Here is a 22,194-nt window from a genome sequence, read left to right on the forward strand (position 1 = left end):
CAGAAATATTTTTCTTTAAAGGTTATTATGCCGTTGCGTATCTTTTAGATCAGAGAGGAAGTTCGGAGTTCAGGTTCCGCTTTATTGCTCAGTATACTTTTCTCCACCACAGGTGGTCCAGCGCTTACAAATTGTTCCGGGAGTTTGTTTGCACATTGAGCCATGTGTTATACATAGAGAAACGTGGATAATGGATTTACTTTCACACAACTCTGGATTTGGACATAGCGTCGAAAACAAACGTTTCCTTTCTTAAAACAAAGAATTTGTGATAATTCAGGTTGGAGTGAGCTTGAGATGTCTCCCACAATGCATCGTTGCCCTTGAGGTGCGTACACACATGCGACTATAGTCGTTTGAAACGATCGTTCCAATCGTTTAAAAAAAAAGCAGCCAACGACCATTAAGTCTAACGACGGACGAGCTAGATCGTTAAAAACGAACGATCTAGCTTGGCGGATTTTTCCCAACGACGATCGTTTGCAAAAGTAGTACATCATTGGAAACGGTCGTTCGTACCTGGCTTGTCATGCGCATTTCGCTATTTCTCCATGGAACTTTTCATTTTTATGCGCAGGCGCAATAGTTGCTTTACGTGATGTAACGTTCGTTCTAACGATCAGATCGTTACACACCTTTTAAAACTAACTTTACTTAGGTCGTTCTTTCATCAATTAAAAAGTTCATTCGTCGAACGATCGTTGTCGCATGTGTGTACGTAGCTTCAGAAGCTACACGCACCTCCAGAACCGCTGGAATGCAATGATGTGTCAGCTTGTAATTAGTACAGAGCTATACTAATCCAACATGCATACAGATTGTTTCGGATTGGTTGATCCTCCTCAGCGCATGGCATGGATTAATTTGGCTCTATGGGGTAGGACTTGAAACACCGAGAGGTACAGACTAACCAGCTAGCTCATGGTGACCCAGAACTCATTGGAGTGTGTAAGGTACTACAATGGTCCTAAAAGCCCCCTTACTAAAATGCATTGAAAACAAAAAAGTTTGCCTTCTTCAAAACAGACATAGCGTATCAATCTTGTTTTTTTGCTAAATTTTCAGTGTGCTTTGAATGTTTTTTTAAACTACTTATACCAGTTTATACAACACTATCATTTAAAGGACAACTGTAACGAGAAGGATAGGGAGGCTACCATTTATTTCCTTATAAACAGTACCAGTTGCCTGGCAGTCTTGCTGATCTATTTGGCTGCAGTAGTGTTTGAATCACATCAGAAACAAGCATGCAGCTAATCCAGTCAGATCTGACATCAATGATAAACATCTGATCTGCTGCATGCTGCTTCAGGGTCTATGGCTAAAAGTATTGGAGGCAGAGGATCAGCAGGGCAGCCAGTTTAACAGGTATTGCTTAAAAAGGAAATAAATATGTCAGCTTCCATATCCCTCTCACTTCAGATGTCCTTTAACAAAAACTTTTTTTTTAATAAAAACAATACTGTATATTTTGTACAGGATGACAACTTTGTATCTGTGAAACATAACATGAGTTGTCTGTAAGTATAGGGTTGCCTGTATTACTTATCTCTAGCTTACACAGTATAGCAGCAGTGCCTTCAGTATAATAAACAGTGACAACAGCTCTGTCAGTACTCCTCCCCCTTGTTGCTGACAGGAATGGAATGTCCCGCCCACATGTACGCTTCCATAATCTGCCCCGCTCACCTGTTCCACAGCATAGTAGAGATGATCGTACACATCGCTCTGGGTGTAGACTGCATAGCTCTTATCTGAATCATCCGAATAGTCCTTCAAGAAAAGATGCTTAAAAGCCACAGTGTTTTCCTCTCTGAACTGCACCACCATCTGGTTACTGAGGCCAAACAGGATCAGCTGAAAGAGAAAAAGCATTCCTGGGTCACATCTGATATCTGAGGTTTATGCACTGCCCCTGCGCACACTGGCCCTGACTGGCTGAAGTGATGGGACCCAGTACCGGCAATAAAGGCAGCGGAGGATGGCGGCGTGGGAGCGATCCAGGCTGATGGGGCTCGAGGAAGCCCCAGGTATGTATAAAATCTATTATTTGTCTCCGAGTCTCTTTAAAAAAGGACAACTGAGAGAGGGATATGTAGGCTGCCATATTTATTTTCTTTTAAATAAGGGACACTTAAGGGTCGGGGGATTTATTTAAAAAAAAAAAAAAAAAAAATTATTATTCACCTGGGGCTTCCACCAGCTCCCTGCAGCTGTCCGATGCCCTCGAAGTCTCGCTCCGATCCTCCTGTCCCCGCTGGCAGCCTCTTCAGTTTTCGGCGTCAGGCGCCGACAGGCTGGGAACGCAAGTGATTCTTCACGTTCCTGGCCGCAATGGCGACCCTCTATACTGCTAGTGCAGCCAGGAACGCAAAGAATCACTCACATTCCTAGGCCTGTCTCCGAACACTGAAGTAGCTGCCGGCGGGGACAGGAGCATCTGATCGAGACTGCATGGGCACCGGACAGCTGCAGGGGGATGGTGGAAGCCCCAGGTGAGTAAAACTCATTTTTTTTCCCGACCATAATGTGTCCCTTTAAGCAATACCAGCTGCCTGGTTATCCTGTGAATCCTCTGCATCTTTTAGCGATAGACCCTGAACAAGCATACAGCAGATCGGGTGTTTCTGATATTGTCAAATCTGATTAGTTGCATGCGTGTTTCTGGTGTATTGCAGACACTACTGCAGCCAAATGGATTAGCAGGGCTACCAGGCCACTGGTGTCATTTAACAGGAAATATGGCAGCCTCCGTATTCTTCTCACGTGAGTTGTCCTTTAAGCTGGCCATGCATCTATTGATTTTGCGGCACAAATCGACAATTCAATTTGCTATCGAACCTGCTGAAAATCAGTGCTGCAACCAGGGCTGTAGAGTCAGAGCAATTTTGGGTACCTGGAGTCGGAGTCAGTTTCCATAAACTAAGGAATCTGATGATTTCTGTACCGACTCCACAGCCCTGGCTGCCACAAGCATGTCCAATCAAGAATTAAATTGATTTTGGCACAAAATCGGTCAACTGTATCAATCACGCTGAAAAATCTCAGGCCAATGAGGTCAATAGTGTGTACTGCGGTAACAGCATGCGGTATCGCGATGAACCCCCAGCCGCTGTCCCCAAAAATGTAAATGTGCCCGCCCATGCATTGTAAAGCTCACCTGTCCAGCTTCTCCCAGTCTTGTCCGCTGCCAGGCATCACACATGCGCTATACGAGGCCACCACGCGATAAGGGAAAGCAGCGGATTAGACCGGGAGCAGCTAGACAGTTGCGGCAGCTGGAGCAGGTAAAATCTGAATGCATTGGCACTTAAAGAACAACTGAAGTGACGTGTGACATGATGAGACAGACGTGTATGTACAGCGCCAAGCACACAAATTACTAGGCTGTGTTCCTTTTTTTCTTTCTCTGCCTGAAAGAGTTAAACATCAGGTATGCAAGTGATAGTTTCTGCCCTGGTCTGACTGAGTCAGACTATAGCATAACCCTCACTGATAATTACAGCCATAAGACACTTTCCTGTCAGTAAATGGCTTCTGAGAGCAGGAAAGACATAAAAAGATTCAATTCATAGATTTGAAGCTCTACTATACTTCAATAAGGCTGCTTTCCCACCAGGACGTTGCATTTAGGGGGACGTTATAAGTCGCATAACGTGCCCCTAACGCAACGCCTGGTGGTGTTGGAGCAGGACGCTACCTAGAGCTGCGTTATGCAGCTCTTTGTGCGCCTTTTTTGTGCTCTGGGATGTGGAGACCACGTGATCCGCATCACGTGGTCCCACCAGCCAATTGCCGCACAGAGCGGCCGCTCCTGGAAAGTAAAACACTGCATGTCACAGTGCAGTGAATATTAATAAGCCATGTGGCTGGCCGCGGAGGAGGAGGGGAGACCTCCTCCTCCAACATTACTGAGCATGTGCAGTAAAACGCGGCTTAGCCGAATATAACGCACAGCATGCAGCAACTTTAAGTTGACGTCCAGCGTTACAATGTAACGCAATGTGGGCACTGTGAACAGCCCATTTAGTTTTCATTGCTGCAAGTTAGGCTGCGTTACAGGCTGCTCTAACGTGCGCCTGTAACGTCTAACTGTGAAAGCAGCCTAAAGGTGTCATTGAGCAGAGACAAACCGTAAAAAAAAGTTAAAAACTAGATTTAAATATAAAATATCTGAAGAAAATGGATACAATTGTTTTGCTCATCAAGTTTATTTTCACCTCGGATGTCCTTTAAAAATTGATGCGGTGTATAGGCATGATCAATGAGGGACAAATCATTCCAATTTGATGCACGATTATGATAATTTTTGTATGCAAGTGTATGCTGCTTTAAAATGGACCTATGGTATTCTAGCTTGACTGGATTTGATAGGTCCATTTCCAAGCTGCATTTGCTTACCGAATGTGCATAATTCTGCATGAACTCCGATTTGCATTTCACTGACCATCCCTACTCAGAATACATATAAAGATTACGGTATGCTCTCACTACAGATTAATATTGCATTGCCTGGTAAACTAGACAGATATCAACAGATTGTACCTTTGGACAAATACATTTCTGTACTTTATGCACAATTAACATGAATGTGATACCATCTACATTATCTGTTATGTATACATCAGGTTTGATCAGTAATTTGTGCACAGACAGGAAGGGAATGCACTGCAGACTAGAGGCCTGCAGCGGGTCGGGTACTCGCGGGTAACCCGAAATGCGGGTCGGTTTCGGGTACCCGAATTGATTTAAGCTGCGGGCAGCGAGTTGCAGTGTGGGTAGGGTTGCGGGTAGCGAAAGCATGCATGTAAACCTTGTTTAGCTTTGGTTTGTGTATAAAAATAGGTTTTATTAACTTTACAGCTCACAAATGTTACATTAAGTGTGTAATTTAGAAGAAAATGTAAAAAAGCGGGTCGCGGGTATCAAATTCACCAGAAAGCAGGGTGCGGGTATGAAAAAGTGGACCCACGCAGGCCTCTACTGCAGACAGTAGCAATCACACGATTGCAACCCGATTGTTTTTTTCCGCGCGATTCTGCACTAGATTCTCTTATCTTCATTCGTTGTTATCTTTTTCCATTCATTGCTATGAGAAAATCGAGCGCAGAAACGATCGGGAGCAATATCGGACATGATGGATTTTATCAATCAGATCTATCTATAGCACAGAAAATCGTACGGTGTAAAGGCTCGTACACACGTCTGATGAAAGGCAACGACGAGTCCGTCGTCACCTCCCGTTGGGCGGGTTTTCAGCAGACAGTACAGCGTGTGTACAGTCTGTCGGTGGACTGATGAGGCTGTTTCTGAGCGATCCGCCCGGCATGAGTAACAACAGATTTTGAACACTATGAATAGATTGTGCAGGTGAGCTTTCATTTAACCTGCAGGTGGCAATATTGGTCAATAATTGGCGAAACATGGTTCCTACCAACTATCTGTCCATCTGCCAAACTTGTCTGTTCACACGCCCAACAGCAGTCATTTATGCAGCACAATTGTCAAAAAAAGCTTTTGTTTTGGGAACCAAAACCAACTAAAGGTTCATACATGCTCTATTTTCAGGAACAAGGTTCGTACATGCTCTATTTTCAGGAACGACTGGTCCGTCAGACCCTCCAGCGCGGATCGTTCAAAAAACAGCCTTATCAGTCTACCGACAGACTGAACACACGCTCTACTATCGCTGGAACGCCCGCCCAGCGGGAGGGTCTGGCGGACCCGTCGTTCCTGAAAGTAGAGCGTGTGTACAAAAAAAAAAAAAAAAAAAAAAAAGGGAGAAGGGTTCAAGAAGCTGATAAGAAGTCAATCCAACAGTTGGATTGACATCTTATCAGTTGTTTGAACAATAGCATAAAGACTTTTTAACTTTTTACAACAAAAGTTGTATGGGGCATAACAGACCAGTTTGGTAGATAGTTGGCAAGCAGGGGCGCCTTTACCGGCTGTCACTACAAGCGGGTGCCTGAGGCGGCATGAAGAGAGGGAGGCGCCGGGCACGCTGCTGCGGAGGGTGGTTTGACTGTGTGCGGCTGATCGCCGCTATTAAAATCAGCTGCTTGTCGGCGGCGATCGTGGTTTATTTACACCACGTGGTCGTGGTGCTCTGCCGCTTATATGCACGCCCCCCTCCCCACCCGCCCAGGCCCAGCCAATAGAGTAGCTGGAAAGTCTCGGTGGATAGTCCCGCCCACTCCACCTCCTCCAAATCGCCTTGCCCGCCCACCACCCCTCTCCCTAGCAGCAGCCGCAGTTTGTTTACTGTGTGTGTGTGTGCGATGCCACCTCTAACTCCGCCCCCTGCCTGAAGGCAGCGTGACTCTCCTGGCTGGCGCCGCATGGATGGGAGGACAGGAAGATTGCACGGCTACTGTGTCTGTGCCCCCTGCTGAGCCCCCCCTTGGCCGGCCCGGCCTTGCATGTGTACTGCTCTCTCTCTCCCCCTCCCGGACCCCCCAAACAAGTGGCTGCATTAGGAGTGCTGTGCTGAGGCAGCTTAAGGTAAGCCCATGCCCATAGTAGGCTAAAGTTGTGATCACTTCTTGCTGCTGCATTAATAAAAAAAAAAAAAAAAAGTGGACCTGAACTCTTGCACAGGACAGAAGGAAAACTTGGAGAGATGCACCCTGTATGTATTTAGATTTAGCCTGTTTCATGCCCCCTCATTTATTACTAATCGCAAGTTGTAATTTGACCCTCCCTGTGTCACCTGACTGCCATGCCATGGCAGATAAGCTCATTAGAAAGCACAGGATGTTAACAATATGTATGCTTCCATGAAAGCAGGAAGTAGAAAAAGTGATGATTTATTTTAAGATTTGTATCAGCTGTAACAAAGAAATGTTTTTTTTAAAGTGTACCAGAGACGAGCAGCGTCTTTGGTACAATACTTACAGTAGGCTTCCTTAAACACGTTAGGGCTGCTCGTCCCTTGCCATTTCCCTGGGTGACTCCAGTCACCCATAATTGTCCCCGAAAGCCTGGCCGAGTTGCGCTCAGTCACACATGTGCGGCCCTTCCAGGTGCGCTCCTGTCCCTGGGCGGGATCGGTGCTTGCGCAGTACAAGTACAGGGACGGGAGCACGCCTGGCCGAGCCACACATGCACGATGGAGTGCAGCCAGGCTTTCGGGGACAACTGCAGGTGACAGGAGTCACCCAGTGAGATGGCGAGGGACGAGCAGCCCTAACGGAGCTTAAAGGAGTTATCCGGCCAAAAAAAAGAAAATAAACGCTACTTACCGGGGGCTTCCTCCAGCCCCAAGCTCCCAGCATTCCCTCGCCGCAGCTCTGTCCCGGTCCCCAGCGATGACGTCAGGCCGGCCTCCAGGTTGGCCTGTACTGCACCTGCGCGAGCGGCGCTGTCAATCACTGCCACGTGGAGCGGACTGCGCAGGCACAGAACTACTGCGCCGTCCGCTCCGGCCCACGTGGCGGTGATTGACAGCGACGTTTGCGCAGGCGAGCGGCTGCGGGCAGAGCTGCGGCGAGGGACATGCTGGGCGCTTGGGGCTGGAGGAAGCCCCCGGTAAGTAGCGTTTATTTTCTTATTTTTGCCCGGATAACTCCTTTAAGGAATCCCCAGGTAAGTATGGAACTTGGGACGCTTCTCATCTCAGGTTCAATGTAAAAATTATTATGCTGTTGCCTATCTTTAAGAGCAGAGAGGACATTCTGAGTTCAGGTCCACTTTAAAGTGTACCAGAGATCACGGTTTATAAAGTTTTTTTTTTTTACTTACCCTGGGTTTCCTCCACCCCCATAAGCACGGTTCTTCCCTCGCCATCCTCCCGCAGTCCTCTGTTTTAGCGATAATCAGCTCCGGCATTTGGCTCAGTGATGTCTGCCGGGGTCTTCTGCGCATACACAGAAGGTCAGCACTGATTACCGCTGAACAGAGGGCAATGGGAGGATGACGAGGGATTCATCCATGCTTATGGGGCTGGAGGAAGCCCCAGGTAAGTAAAAAATGTAATTCGTGATCTCTGGGGTCACTTTAAAGGAGAACTGTAGTGAGAGGTATATAGAGGCTGCCATATTACGGTAATTTCCTTTTAAGCAATACCAGTTGCCTGGTTATCCTGCTGATCATCTACGTCTAATACTTTTTGCCCTAGACCCTGAACAAGCATGCAGCAAATCAGGTGTTTCTGACATTTTTGTCAGATCTGACACGATTAGCTGCATGCTTGTTTCTGGTGTGATTTTGCAGGCAGATAGCTTAGCAGGGCTGCCAGGTAACTGGTGTTGCTTAAACAGAAATCAATATGGCAGCCTCCATATACCTCTCACTACAGTTCTCCTTTAAATGCTATTGTAAACAAACAGTCCCAGGATGTGTGATGCTGGGAATACACAATAAGATTTTTCAGATTTACTGTCCGATCGATTTCCATTCACTTCTATGAGAAATCGATCAAAAAAACGATTGAAAATATAGTATAAGTGTGTGTGTGTGTGTGTGTGTGTGTGTGTGTGTGTGTGTGTGTGTGTGTGTGTGTGTGTGTGTGTGTGTGTGTGTGTGTGTGTGTGTGTGTGTGTGTGTGTGTGTGTGTGTGTGTGTGTGTGTGTGTGTGTGTGTGTGTGTGTGTGTGTGTGTGTGTGTGTGTGTGTGTGTGTGTGTGTGTGTGTGTGGGGGGGGGGGGGGGGGGGGGGGGGGGTGTTTCATGTGGCTGAAGACTGGGGGGGGGGCGCCACAGGTTTTCTCGCCTGGAGTGACAAAATGGCTAGAGGCGCCCCTGTTGGCAAGTGTGTATGAACCTTGGAATGATCAGTGTAGGAGGTGGAGGCTGCAGGAAGTTGTGAACAAACTTTTGTTCCTGGGAAAGTAGGCATAAACAATGGGCAGATAATAGGCTCTGAGATTTGTTTAAGATAGGGTTAAAGCTAATGGCATTGTCAGAAGCAACTGTTAAGGTCCGTACACACGCCGGACTTTAGGCAACGACGGGTCCGTCGTTGCCTCCCGCTGGGTGGGCGTGCCAGCGACAGTCCGGCGTGTGTACGCTTTGTCGTCAGACTGATACGGCTGTTTCTGAGCGATCCGCCCGGCGGATCGCTCAGGAACAGCCGTATCAGTCTGACGACAGAGCGTACACACGCCGGACTGTCGCTGGCACGCCCACCCAGCGGGAGGCAACGACGGACCCGTCGTTGCCTAAAGTCCGGCGTGTGTACGGACCTGTAGATTTTAACTTATCTGACAATCGAATTATCCTTTAAACTGGACCTGAACTCTTGCACAGGACACAAGGAAAGCAGAGAAATGCACTGTTTGTATTTAGAGAGTTTAGTCTGTTTTAATTCCCCCTCATTTGTGTCTAATCACAAGTTGTAATCTGATCTCTCTCGTGTCACATGACTGCCACTGCAGAAATGGCAGATAAGCCAATTTGAAAGCACAAGCTGTTAACAATATGTCTGCTTCCATGAATCAGGAAGTAGAAAGCGTGCAGATTTAGTTCAGCTGTAGCAAAGGAATGTTTTTTTCCTTTAAAGGTTATTGTGCTCATGTATCTTTTAGAGCAGAGGGGAAGTTCTGAGTGCAAGTGCGCATTAAAGAAAAGATAATGTAGGTACCGAAGTTTTGTAAAGGACACCTAAATTGGGAGGGATATGTTGGCTGAAATATTTATTTTGTTTTAAACTATACCAGTTGCCTGGCAGTCCTGCTGATCTCTTTGGCTGCAGTAGTGTCCAAATCACACACCTGAAACAAGCATGTAGCTAATCTAGCCAGGCTCGAGACCAAAACATCTTATCTGCATACTTGTTCAGGGCCTATAGGTAAAAGTATAAAGCCTCATACACACTAGATGAAAATTTTGCCTAGGCGACTGCTAACCCGTTGAACATTAGAGGACAGCATCGGGCCAGCGAGGTGGCAGATGCAACGCCACAAGGACGATTCCTGATTTCAGCATGAAATTGATTGGTAATTGGCCTGTGGTGTATGGGCAACTGACAGATCTCTCTCTAATCAGAATCGATCAGAGAGATTTGACTCTTGGTCGAATCTGCCCATCATCGCCAGATGCATGACTATCCCAATGCTTATGCAGAGAGATTTGAAACTGACCATTTTGACCGTAAACGGCCTCTTGGGCAAAGGTCAACACTAAACTACATACACACAGTAGTTATCATTTGGGGTGAGAGCTGACAGTGTGTACAGGCGTTCCCTGATGTCAGCTCTTTCTTCAACAGTCAGCAGAGTGGGAAAACCTTTAACCCTCTCCAATGGAATTTCAGGAACACACACACAGTAATGGAAATAAAAGCAAGCTAATAAGTTGACCAAGTGTATAGAGAAAAGAAAAGGAGTTAAAGCACCTTGCTTTGGAGTACTCCAGCAGAGATGGAGTAAAAATAAAAATAGATTTATCAGTCAAGAAGTCATTTGTCACTTGGACTAGGGCTGTTTCTGTGGAGTGATATGGGATTGGGGAGGTGGAGGGGGCGGCGGTTGCTGCTGTCGGTCCAGAATAAAGGTGATCAAATAGGCAACAACTCTGGGAGGTTGTATTGCTCAAGTATTTTGGAACAGAAGGAAAGAAGATAGATAAGTCACCAGTGAAAATAACGTAATGAAAAAAAAAAAAAAAAAAAAAAGTGCTTAATTTTCACAATAATTGTGTATAAATGATTTAGTCAGTGTTTGCCCATTGCAAAATCTTTCCTCTCCCTGATTTACATTGTGAAATTCATCGTATGGTGACATTTTTACTGCTGGCAGGTGATGTCACTGGAAGATTATGCATTTTTGGCAGTCGGAAAAAGCTGTAAACGTCTGTTATATCCCACAATGCAACAAGGTTCACAGAAAGGAAACTGTCAGCACCATGGTCTTGACATCACACGGTGGGAGGAGTTTCACCACAAGGTCAGCCATACAGAGCCCCCTGATGATCCGTTTGGGAAAAGGAAAAGATTTCTCATGGGAAATGGGGTATCAGCTACTGAGTGGGATGAAATTCAATGTTTGGTCACAGTTTCTCTTTAAACCTGAAGTGAGAGGATGCTGCCATCTTCATTCACCAACAATGCACGTTGCCGACTTCTGTGCTAAGGCTCTGTCTGTAATACTGTAAAGTGCACCGTGCGTGCTCCCCAATCCCGCTACCATGGCCACGATCGTACTGCACCATGCGTGGTGGAGTGTGGCTGGAGAGGATTGGATAATTCACCTGGTCGGCCAGAAGAGTAACAGAGCGGCCTGGGAGGATGGCGAGGGAGCCCACAGCATACATGGGGCTGGAGGAAGCCCTAGGTAAGTATAAATGCTGCCATTTAAGAAAGTCTCAAGTCACTGTCCCAGAATAAGCATGCAGATCAGATGCCTCGACTGACTCAAATATCATAAAGCTCAGCATGACTGAGTGTGACATGGGTGAGGACACCAGAGCAGCACTTGGAGTGGGACAATTCACCAGTCCGCTGCACACACACTAGATTCTCAGCAGAGGCAGCCCTTACTGGCCACCTCTGTTGAGAAACCTCTAGCACAGTGTTTCTCGACTCCTCAAGGACCCCCAACTGTGCATATTTTGTAGGAAACCACAAACGTTCACAGGTGAGATCATTTAGTGTCTCGGCAGAGCACACCATCTACCTCTGTGTGTTTCCACAGAACATGCACTGTTGGCGGTCCTTGAGGACTGGGTTAAGAAACCCTGAATCTTGCATGTCTACAAAGTTGTGAGCTGAAATGCCGGGAGCAAAAGGTGGAGTAAAGTTTGAACGTTTTAAAAGCGGTTGAGGATTGCGAGGAGGTAAGGGTACAGAAATATCATTGTTTGGCCAGTGAGAGAGCCTGCATGAGTTTAGAAAGTCTCTTAGAAACAATGGAAATGCTCAGGCGAATAATTCTTACAACAGTGTAGCTACTATTCTGCCCAGTAAGCCAGGGTTGACGCTAGGGAAGGTGGTGGCAGAATGTGAAGGAGGGTGCAGCAGAATTAAAGCCAGAAGTTAATGAGTTTTGATAGTGGGTAGATGCTAGCTTTGGTCCAGAAAAAGAGGGTAAAGGTTTATACCACAATCATTTACTAGAAGTATTGGACTATCTAATGACTATGTGCTACTTTAGAAATGCTCAAAGCAGCAGGGTCAGCCATACTAGCCCAGGGGGAAAACACATATACAAGTAGATACTTGTTCAACAAGTAATACTTGTTCAACTTACATAAACATATGTATTGTATTGTCCACATTTTGTTTCCAGTGAATTTTTATAGTAAAGAGAAAACTGTTGCAGGCATTTTCCAGCTTTACTGCCTGTGGCTGAAGCCAATCCTGATGTCATTTTCTACCTACGCTTTTTTCCCCTCATGTGCCCGAAACTACACGGTCACATCTATCTTGCTTTGTAAACACATATGAGCACAGCATAGATTGTATTTCAACAGCTTCTGCAGAGGGGTGAGGTGCATTTCCCTTCTCAGTCTCCTGTCACACTGAACTGCCCTTAGCCAATCAGTGAGGAGCAGGAATGTGGGAGGGGAGATGAGCTTTTCCTCTCCCCAGCAATGTACCACAACAAAGCGTTTAATACAAGTAGTAATCTATAAAACGATATATAGTACCTGCAGAGTGACCATCATGATCTTGACTAGCTGCAAGGCCAGCTTGTAGGGTTTCCGCCCCTTAGCTCTGAACTTGTCACAGGGACTCATGAAGAAATATTTGAGGCGGCGGCGGAGCCGCACCTCGTCATGGCTGAGCTCCTCTCGTACTGCAGATCCATAGTATGGCGATGGAGACAGGAGGTGCTGACGCTCGTCTACAAAACATCAAGAAAGAGGAAAGTGAGATACAAGAGAACAATAAACTAGCAAAGTATCAAACAGAAATAGCAACAGCAGCTCCTTTCAGCTGGAGGCACCAATTCTACATGGTGGCCAAAAGTTGCAAATTACAGTTCTATTTGTCCACCATTACAATGACCAGAGAGACCACGCCTCCCAGCTAAGAGACAGGAAGGACAGAAGAGTTTAAATAGCCCCAACCCTACACATTTTTTTCCCAATCTCTTTTAGGGAACGGAAACAGAAGAGGATACTGGAGTGCTTCGCAGAAGGGTGGTACTTGAGGGTCTATTTATGCTTTGGACGTTATTTGAGCAGTGATGCTAACATCGTAGATACTGGTATCTTACAGGGAGTGGCATGGCTTTCTGGGTAGCGTTTGCCTTCAAACTCAGGACTACGTGGTTCGGCACCCAAACAGTCGCATTCAGCACCAAACAGCAGGATAAAGTATGTCTCATCTAACCCAGTTACTTTCTCCTTCCAGTTTGTAAGGAGGAAGCATTGGAGTTACGAAACACACCCCGCTCTGCTGTTCAGTGCTGAATGTGGCCATTCAGGTGCCAAACCACGTAGTCCTGAGATTGAACACAAACACTACTTTTGGGACAGGTAATGGAGCCTCAGGCAACACTGATCTATCATTAGTGTAAACACCACCATAGAACCCTGCATTTTCCCTGGTGTCCATCGCTCATCCGATAGCGGAAACAATGAAAAAAAAAAGCTAGTGTGAATGAATCCCTTAGGATCAACTACACCACACCTTTTAGTGGTTAAAACATGGGGATGGTGAGATCTCAGCAGGATGCAGACTTTATGCTATTCCTTTTGAGGAAGAAAAAAAATAATAATTTAATAATGAAGGTTTGTGCTGCTTTTGGGTTGAAGAAAAAAATGGCACTTTATTTTTCCCTAGACAAATACATTACCCACTCCACATACAATAATACATCAAATTGTATTATTGGGTTGTGAAGTGTTTGTGCTCATTTGCGCTGCAAAAATAATCATTCTATCTTTTATAGTTTTCAAGATATTCAAGTTATTATAAAAAGGTCGAAACGTTCATTCAGCCTTTGCGATGTTGTAGGGGGGCTGGGTGAACTTCTGAACTTTATAAAAAAAAAAAAAAAAAAAAAAAAAAAAACTTTAATATCTTCAAAACTTAAGCAGCAGAGATCTTAATTTTTGCAGCACAAACGTAGCACTACCCAAGCATGATGGAATTTTCATTTGCACTGATTGTAGGGGGGCAGCTTCACAGAGCTAGGTGCAAACAATGCTTTCAGTTACAATGAGAATCCTCAGGTCAGAGGTCAGCTGAGGTACTTCCTGCCAAAGTGAGAGGAAGCAACTCAAAGCCCTCATTGCACATTCAAAAAACGTAACAACTCAAGGAGGTTACAGGCCAGCACTTCCCTACCTTCAAGTGTTCAAACCTCCTGGCCCTCATCAGTCCTCTGTTCTGCAAACAACCATGCAACAGGCAACTGTAGGTCTTTTTTTAGAAGAAGGTGGATAAAACTGTAAACGCAAGATATTTGCACTCCATACTTCCATAGCATAAAATCGAATTGCTTTCTTGGAATATCAATAAAAGTTAGCACAAAGCATGGCAGCATGCAAGCCAACGCCTTTCTGACCCTACTGGGTCCTTAGTCATAGCTACAACTAAGGACCAAGTGGGGTCAGAAACACGTCAGCTTGCCTGCTGCCATGCTTTGTGCTAACTTTTATTGATATTCCAAGAAAGCAATTGGATTTTATTCCATGGTAGTGCAGACGTTTTATGTTTACTGGCACTTGCTTTGGACTGGCTATCCGTGTTCCACCACCCTCCAATACTACACACAGTGTAGTCAATCAACCTGGGAAAGGACTTCTCACTGACATCTCTTGATTTGATGATGCCCACTACCATTCATTCTTTTTCACAGATATCTCACAGCTTATGCTTGGGCCCATTCCCAGTATCCCCGCCTGAAAGTCACAGCCCTTCCTTTCAGGCTTAAAGTGGAGTTCGGACTTTTTACATGAGTAATCGTAGAAGTTGGGCGTGAGGGGGGGAATGAAGGGCCGTTGAAATTCTGCTTATAGCATAGGACAGTGATGGCTAACCTTGGCACTCCAGCTGTGACAAAACTACAAATCCCATCATGCCTCTGCCTCTCCGAGTTATGCTTAGAGCTGTCAGAGTATTGCAATGCCTCCTGGGACTTGTAGTTCCACCACAGCTGGAGTGCCAAGGTTAGCCATCACTGGCATAAGAGGAGGATGAGGAGGCAGCCAATGATAGCCGGGTGCTCACCTAAATTAGCCTGGTGAAGCACATGGCTAAAAAGCTTGGGGAGAACACTGGACTAGTCCAAAACCTGTCACCTCTGTCACATTTTCACTACTTTCTGTCAGTGACAGTGGGGGGGGGGGAGAAAAAAAAAGAAAGAAAACTCATTAATCGTGCATTTTAATCAGGGGGAACAAAAAAAAAAAAAAATGTACTTCTGTATTTTACATTTTTTTTTTTTTTTGCAATAGTAATCCTTTGAGGTCTGGTCTGCATATGTAAGAGCTACAGTAGAGCCAGTACTACACAAGAGTGCATGCAGAGCTTCTGTAATTGGGCACAGTCTGACAGAGAAGTATAAAATGGGTCATTTGATAAAGACAAAGGCCTGTTTAGGCAATTCCTCACAATGTCAGCGGAAAATTGGAGGAACGGCATAGCGTCAAGGGCTGTAAGCAAATACAACTGGTATGACCAGAACTATACCATACACCAGGACATTGTGATAAACGAAAACCCAACATAAACCAAAGAGGAAACTTATTTAACCCTTTTGCGGGCAATTTATTTAGGAGGCTTCAAGTGCTCCAGGCCAATTTATTTTAGCACATTCTTTTCTCTTATTCGTTACATTTGCTTGCTACTAAATAGTACTGCTGTAATGTGTATTTATGGCCGATTCTCACTAGGGGGCAGTGTGTGACAATAACAGACGACTTCTGCTTTCAGTTTCTGTATTTTCTGCTAGCAGAGAGAGATCAAACCATTCCAAGAATTTACAGCACAGGGAGTTCTGCCGACTGAGGTCAAAAGTGCTCATCTCAATTGAGATTCTATTGAAGCTGCTAATGTGTTAAATATATAGCATAAGAAGCAAAGCATCCGATTAGTCTAAAGCACAGATTTAGCCAATGGAACTTCTACTACAGAGGTTACTTCTGAGAGTACTTGTGTGTCAGTTTTGTTTTTTTAGTTTTTTTTTTTTTTTTACAAAGTTTTGAGTTTGTCATTGCCATGTCATGCATAAACAAAGATTAGTATGCATTATGATCCCAGGTAGCCAGCTCTCCTTAAAAATGGAGGACTGGTTCCAAATATTTGAGGTCATCGTTAATTGCTGTCAATAGACCAGGCACGACACAGAACATTAATATTGTGCTTTTCTTCCCGGCAGACTCAAAGTGCCAGAGCTGCAGCTGCTAGGACGCGCTCTACAGGCAGTAGGAGTGTAAAGGAGTCTTGCCCAAGGACTCTTTACTTAACAGGAAGAGCTGAGATTCGAACCCTGGTCTCCTGTGTCAGAGGCAGAGCCCTTAAACAATACACTAACTAGTAGTCAGTAGCAATGACTGCTCAATTTCCTACAGGCTCCAGAATTCCATAATAATTGTCCTGTTTCAGATACTAGCAAAGGAAATGTTTGCGAAGCATAGTTAGGAGCTTGCAGTGTACTTTTACTAAATGCATGTGTCAAGTGGCCCTTCAGATAATGTTAATTGTGCTTAAGAGGACCTGGTGAGCAGTCTCATAAAGAGGTACAAGCCAGAATAAGGTTGAGAAACAGACCTAGAACACAATTCATTCCCGCTTTTAATTTTCTCAATGCAAATCTTAAAACTCCCTATGAGAGGCAGTAAAAAAATTCAGCAATTTCCTTCAGTGCATCACTTACAAATGGGATAAAATACAGGAGCCACATGCAAGAGTATGGCAAATGCAGCACCTGTAAGCCATCAGTGTAAATACAAGTACCACTGCCAGTTTCTGTCCTGATAAAGCAGAGTACCTATCACAGTACCAGTGGGCTCATCTATTGCTAGCCTCTTGTTACCCTATGTGACCTTTCCTGGCCGGACACTCTCATATTAAATTTACCGGGTTATTTGTCTATAGATACACTATTTTTTGGACTTGAAGACTCACTTTTTTCTCCTTCAAAAGTGTGTGTGTGTGTGGGGGGGGGTGTAAAAAAAAAAAGCAACTGCGTCTTCTAGTCCAAATACTGGGAGTTCCTAAACATCTACCAATACGAACCTCCAACCCCCCGCAACATCGGGAACTCTCTGTACTGTGCCCATGCTGAGGAAGACACAGGGGGAACAACGGAGGACACAGAGGGGCATAGAGGAGGACACAAAGAGGACAGAGGGGAACACAGGACGACACGAGGTACAAAGGGGACTTAATCCACAAAATGCCCCTTCACCACGGATGCACCAGGTTTAGTATATATTTTTTTTTTTTCACCTGGTTTAGTCCTCTAAACCTAGGTGCGTCTTATGGTCAATTATATGTAAGGGGAGATCAAAAAACGGACTGGCACTAGATCATTGGTTGACCACTGAGGGAACGGTGTGACCACTGTGCCTCCAGAGTTGAGATCCAATGTAACAGCAACAAGAGAAAAGCTTCCAGGCACCAGTGGATAGCAGAAAAACACCTTTATTCCATCCTCAGTACAAAGATTAAAATTGGTTGTTATAGCCTGAGGATGGAATAAAGGTGTTTTTCTGCTATCCACTGGTGCCCGGAAGCTTTTCTCTTATTGCTGTTGCGTCTTATGGTCAGAAGCGTCTTACAGTCCAAAAAATACGGTACGTATTTGGTTTTGGGTTTGCACATATGAACTGACCTTTTGCACCGTATGTATTTTTGATTTACTCGTTTGCTGAGAGATTGTATTATTATTTGCACATCAGAGGGACGAAAGATCTCACTTACCAAGAAAGACTGGACAAACTGGGCTTATTTAGCTAGGGGAAAGATCGGAGACTAAAAGGTGACGTGAGGTGAGAGGGATATGGAGGCTGCTGTACTTACTTCCTTGTAAGCAATGCCAGTTGCCTGGCAGCCCTGTAAGTAATGAGTCAAAAACCTGGAACAAGCGTATGGCTAAACCAGTAAATCTAGTCAGGTCCTTATCTGCTGCATGCTTGTTCAGGGTCTATGGCTAAAAACATTAGCTACACAGGATCAGGAGCACAGCCAGGCACCTGGTATTGTTTAAAATAAAATCAATATGGCAGCCTCTTTCCTTTAACTGTCCTGATCTTTGCCGTTTAAAAGGGAACCTAAAACTGAGAAGGATATGGATTTTTCCTTTTTAAATAATACCAGTTGCCTGACTCTCCTGCTGATCCTATCTAATACTTTTAGCCACAGCCCCTGAACAAGCATGCAGATCAGGTGCTCTGACTGAAGTCAGACTGGATTAGCTGCATGCTTGTTTCAGGTGTTTGATTCAGCCACTACTACAGCCAAAGGGATCAGCAGGACTGCCAGGCAACTGGTATTGTTTAAAAGGAAACCTCAATATCCCTCTCAGTTTATGTTCCCTTTAAGCGTTCCCTACTTTAGTACTTTGCCCAGATAGGTCATAGCCTTTCTTCCAAGCAGTCATATTTTAAGTGCATCATCACATAGTTGCTGGCGTATTACGTTTCAGCATATGGGCCACGTGTGATGTCATATACCCGCCTCACGTGCTTTAACATGAATCGCCGGCAACCACGTAGGGCGCGAATCTGGAAGTAGTGTGGAGAAAGCGATGGACGGTGGCAGGCATAATTGCACAGGGCACATGTACATTGGGAGGACAGCACATGGGGCGGCGGGGCTACAAGGCGGGGTCCTGAGGCTGATTCCCATAAGATTTCATGCTGAAATTGATCGGTAACTGGCCTGCGGTTAATGGTGCCCAACAGATCTCTCTCCATTCGGCGTCGATCAGAGAGAGATCTTTCTCTTGGTCGATCTGCCGATACATCGTATCATCTATGGGCACCTTTAAGATGGCCATACATGGTACAATTTTTCAATTAGATAATTTAGTTCGATTATTCTGTTAGGTCGAATATAAAGATTTTTCCAGCATGTCCGATCATTTTTCCCGAAAAAAAACTGGATAACCGTTTGAATTTCTTAATAAAAAAAAAAAAAAAAAAAAAAAAAAAAAAAAATTTCAACTTTCATTCAATCATTTAGATCGAATAAACGGGAAAATTTAACGTTTTTATTGTACCGTGTATGGCCACCATTAGAGCTTGTTCACACTATCAGCTGATAGCTCTAAAAGTGCTTGTGTAATGATTTCCTATGACAGTGTTCACATGTGAGCGTTTCGATTTTATTAAAAATAATAAATAGCAAACGTGCTACATGTACCATTTTCTGAGCAGAAGGTATAGGGAAAGGTATAGGGCAGTGATGGCTAACCTTGGCACTCCAGCTGTGACAAAACTACAAATCCCATCATGCCTCTGCCTCCCCAAGTTTTGCTTAGAGCTGTCAGAGTATTGCAATGCTTCATGGGACTTGTAGTTCCTCCACAGCTGGAGTGCCAAGGTTAGCCATCTGGCCAGTGGTATAGGGGATAATGGCGTCAGGAAGTGAAAAAAAAAAAATCAATCGCTCCGCAAAAGTGCTTAGAAAGGCGCTTTTCTAAGGCAAAATCACTCTGAAAGCGCTTTCAAATTCACCACATAAATGGCCAGCGCTTGCGATAGCGATTTATAATGTGAACACGGCCTTAAAGGGAACCTTAAAACGAAAGGGATATGGATGTTTCTTTTTAAACAATACCAGTTGCCTGGCAGTCCTGCTGATCTCTTTGGCAGCAGTAGTGTCTGAATCACACACCTGGAACAAGCATGCAGCTAATCCAGTCTGACTTCAGTCAGAGCACCTGATCTGCATGCTTGTTGAGGGGCTGTGGCTAAAATATTACACAGCATCAGCAGGAGAGTCAGGCAACTGGTATTATTTTAAAAGGAAAAATCCATATCCTTAGTTTAGGGTCCCTTTAAAGGACAACTGAAGTGAGAGGGATATGGAGGCTGCCATATTCATTTCCTTTTAAACAATACCAGTTGCCTGGCAACCATGTGGGTTTGTTTGGCTGCAGAAGTGTCTGAATCACACCAGAAACAAGCATGCAGCTAATCTTGTCAGATCTGACATTAATGCCTAGTACACACCATACAATTTTCTGTAAGATTTACCTGCCAGATAGATAATTTACAACATGTTGTAAATTATCTAACCATCTATCTGCCTAGCAATTAAAGAGCAACTCCAGTGAAAATAATGTAATAAAAAGTGCTTCATTTTTTCAATAATTATGTATAAATGATTTAGTCAGTGTTTGCTCATTGTAAAATCTTTTAAATTCCTGATTTACCTTCTGTCATTTATTACATGGTGACATTTTTACTGTTGGCAGGTGATGTAGCTGCTGCATGCTTTTTTGGCAATTGGAAACAGCTGTAAACAGCTATTTCCCACAATGCAACAAGGTTCACAGACAGGAAACTGCCAGGGGTACCAAGGTCCTCAGTTTCTTGTGGGAGGGGTTTCACCACAATATCAGTCATACAGCACCCCCTGATGGTCTGTTTGTGAAAAGGAATAGATTTCTCATGTAAAAGGGGGTATCAGCTACAGATTGGGATAAAGTTCAATTCTTGGTCAGCGTTTCTCTTTAAGCATTGTTCTACTCAGCAGGAGATAACCAGAAGACAATGCACCAGAGATAATGACCAGTCTCTACCAGTACTTGCAGCAAAGAAAGTTCGTGTACGCTCTAAACCCCCAAAAAACATACCAGACAGTGCAGGATCAGGTGAGCCAAACCATAGTATAGATGAGCAAAAGAGGGATCCGCAAACCAGGCCAGGTTGTAGTAAAAAAGGCTGATAAGTTTATTGAAAAATCCACAGACAGTGCAATAAAATCACAGGATCAACTCACGCGTATCGGGCCTACCATCTGCCCTTAAATCGTAGTTAAAAGTGAACCTATTCAAGGAGGAGCTTATATAGGGCCAGGAAGGAGAAAAACTCCTCTACCAGTACTTAACAGAAAATAATCTAATTACAGAAAATCTAATGCTGTGTACACGGTGCGTTCCTGCACTCGATGCCCTGCTCGATTCCTGGCCACTCGATTATTTCCGATCACGTTTTGTTGATCGTTAGGTCGATTCTCATGTAAAGTATGCCAAATCTACCTAACGATCCATCGAAACGCTAATCGGACAAGTCGGAAATAATCAAGCGGCCGGGAATCGAGCGGGGAACGCACTGTGTATACCCAGCATAACAGAAAAATCTTACAGAAAAAAATTGTATGGTGTGTACTAGGCATAATGTCAGAAATAACTGGTCTGCTGCATGCTTGTTCAGGGTCTATGATAAAAAGTATTAGAGGCAGAGGATCAGCCAGACAACTGGTACTGCCTAAAACTAAATAAATATGGCAGCCTCTCACTTCAGTTGTCCTTTAATGTACTTGCATGAGAACAACACATTCTGACTTTAGCCGTTCGCACAAAAGAAAACTTGTGGTAAAGACACGTTTGCTAAGCTGCGGCTGCATAACCTAGATTATAGCAAGCAAGTCTCACTACAAAAATGCCACGGAAACTGCTGATCAGGCTCCCCCATAGAATAAAGGGAACTGGTTCATCTAAAGAGCTCTGCACACTCAGCACAGATAAGCAAAAGGCAATAAGACGGCAACTGTGAAGTCAAGTGTAGACCAGTGCTGTACAACTCAAACTTTTTTTGAGTGCATTTAACATAATGTTTCATATGACTTATGCATATATTAAGTTATAGAAACAAATTTAAAACTATAAAAAGTGAAAATTAGACATTTGCTAGATCCACTTGTAATAAAGTTATAACGACTCTCCAGGTCTTTTTCTTTTAAGTCACTATCCAAGCCTTATGCATGCGCCAACCTCTAGGGTTTACCCTTGCCCCCGGCTCGGGGGTGGAAAAGACCCTGAAGAAAAACGAGCAGCACCAGGCTTCTCAGGATGGGGTGATCTGGTCCTCCATGGGCTTGATTCAATTTTTTTAAACCTGATTCAAGGGCACTTAAAGGACAACTAAATTGAGTGGTATATTGAGGCTGCCATATTGGATTTCCTTCAAGCAATACCAGTTGCCTTCAATAAGACTTCTCAAATGAAAGGAATGTTGTAGCCAGAATAGTCAAATTGCTACAAAAACTGTTAAATTATGTCCTCAACACCAGGGTTTCCCAACTCAGTCCTCAAGTACCCCAAGCAGTGCAGCCTCCCCCCCAAATAAAA

At 44.5% G+C, this 22,194-nt stretch overlaps 1 protein-coding gene across 2 annotated transcripts in view; it reads right to left on the bottom strand.

Annotated features, from left to right (window-relative positions):
* MCOLN1 (mucolipin TRP cation channel 1) overlaps positions 1-22,194 on the bottom strand; it is an 82,058-nt gene that overhangs the window by 22,231 nt on the left and 37,633 nt on the right. For both annotated transcript variants that reach the window (XM_068274567.1, XM_068274566.1), the window contains exons 2-3: positions 12,587-12,783; positions 1,690-1,857 (exon numbers count right to left, since the gene is read on the bottom strand). In XM_068274567.1, the coding sequence (XP_068130668.1) occupies positions 1,690-1,857; positions 12,587-12,676 (258 nt within the window). In that variant the 5' untranslated portion in view covers positions 12,677-12,783. The remainder of the gene's footprint in view (positions 1-1,689; positions 1,858-12,586; positions 12,784-22,194) is intronic.

This window comes from Hyperolius riggenbachi, chromosome 3 (genome assembly GCF_040937935.1).
Source record: "Hyperolius riggenbachi isolate aHypRig1 chromosome 3, aHypRig1.pri, whole genome shotgun sequence".
NCBI classification, from domain to species: Eukaryota; Metazoa; Chordata; class Amphibia; order Anura; family Hyperoliidae; genus Hyperolius; species Hyperolius riggenbachi.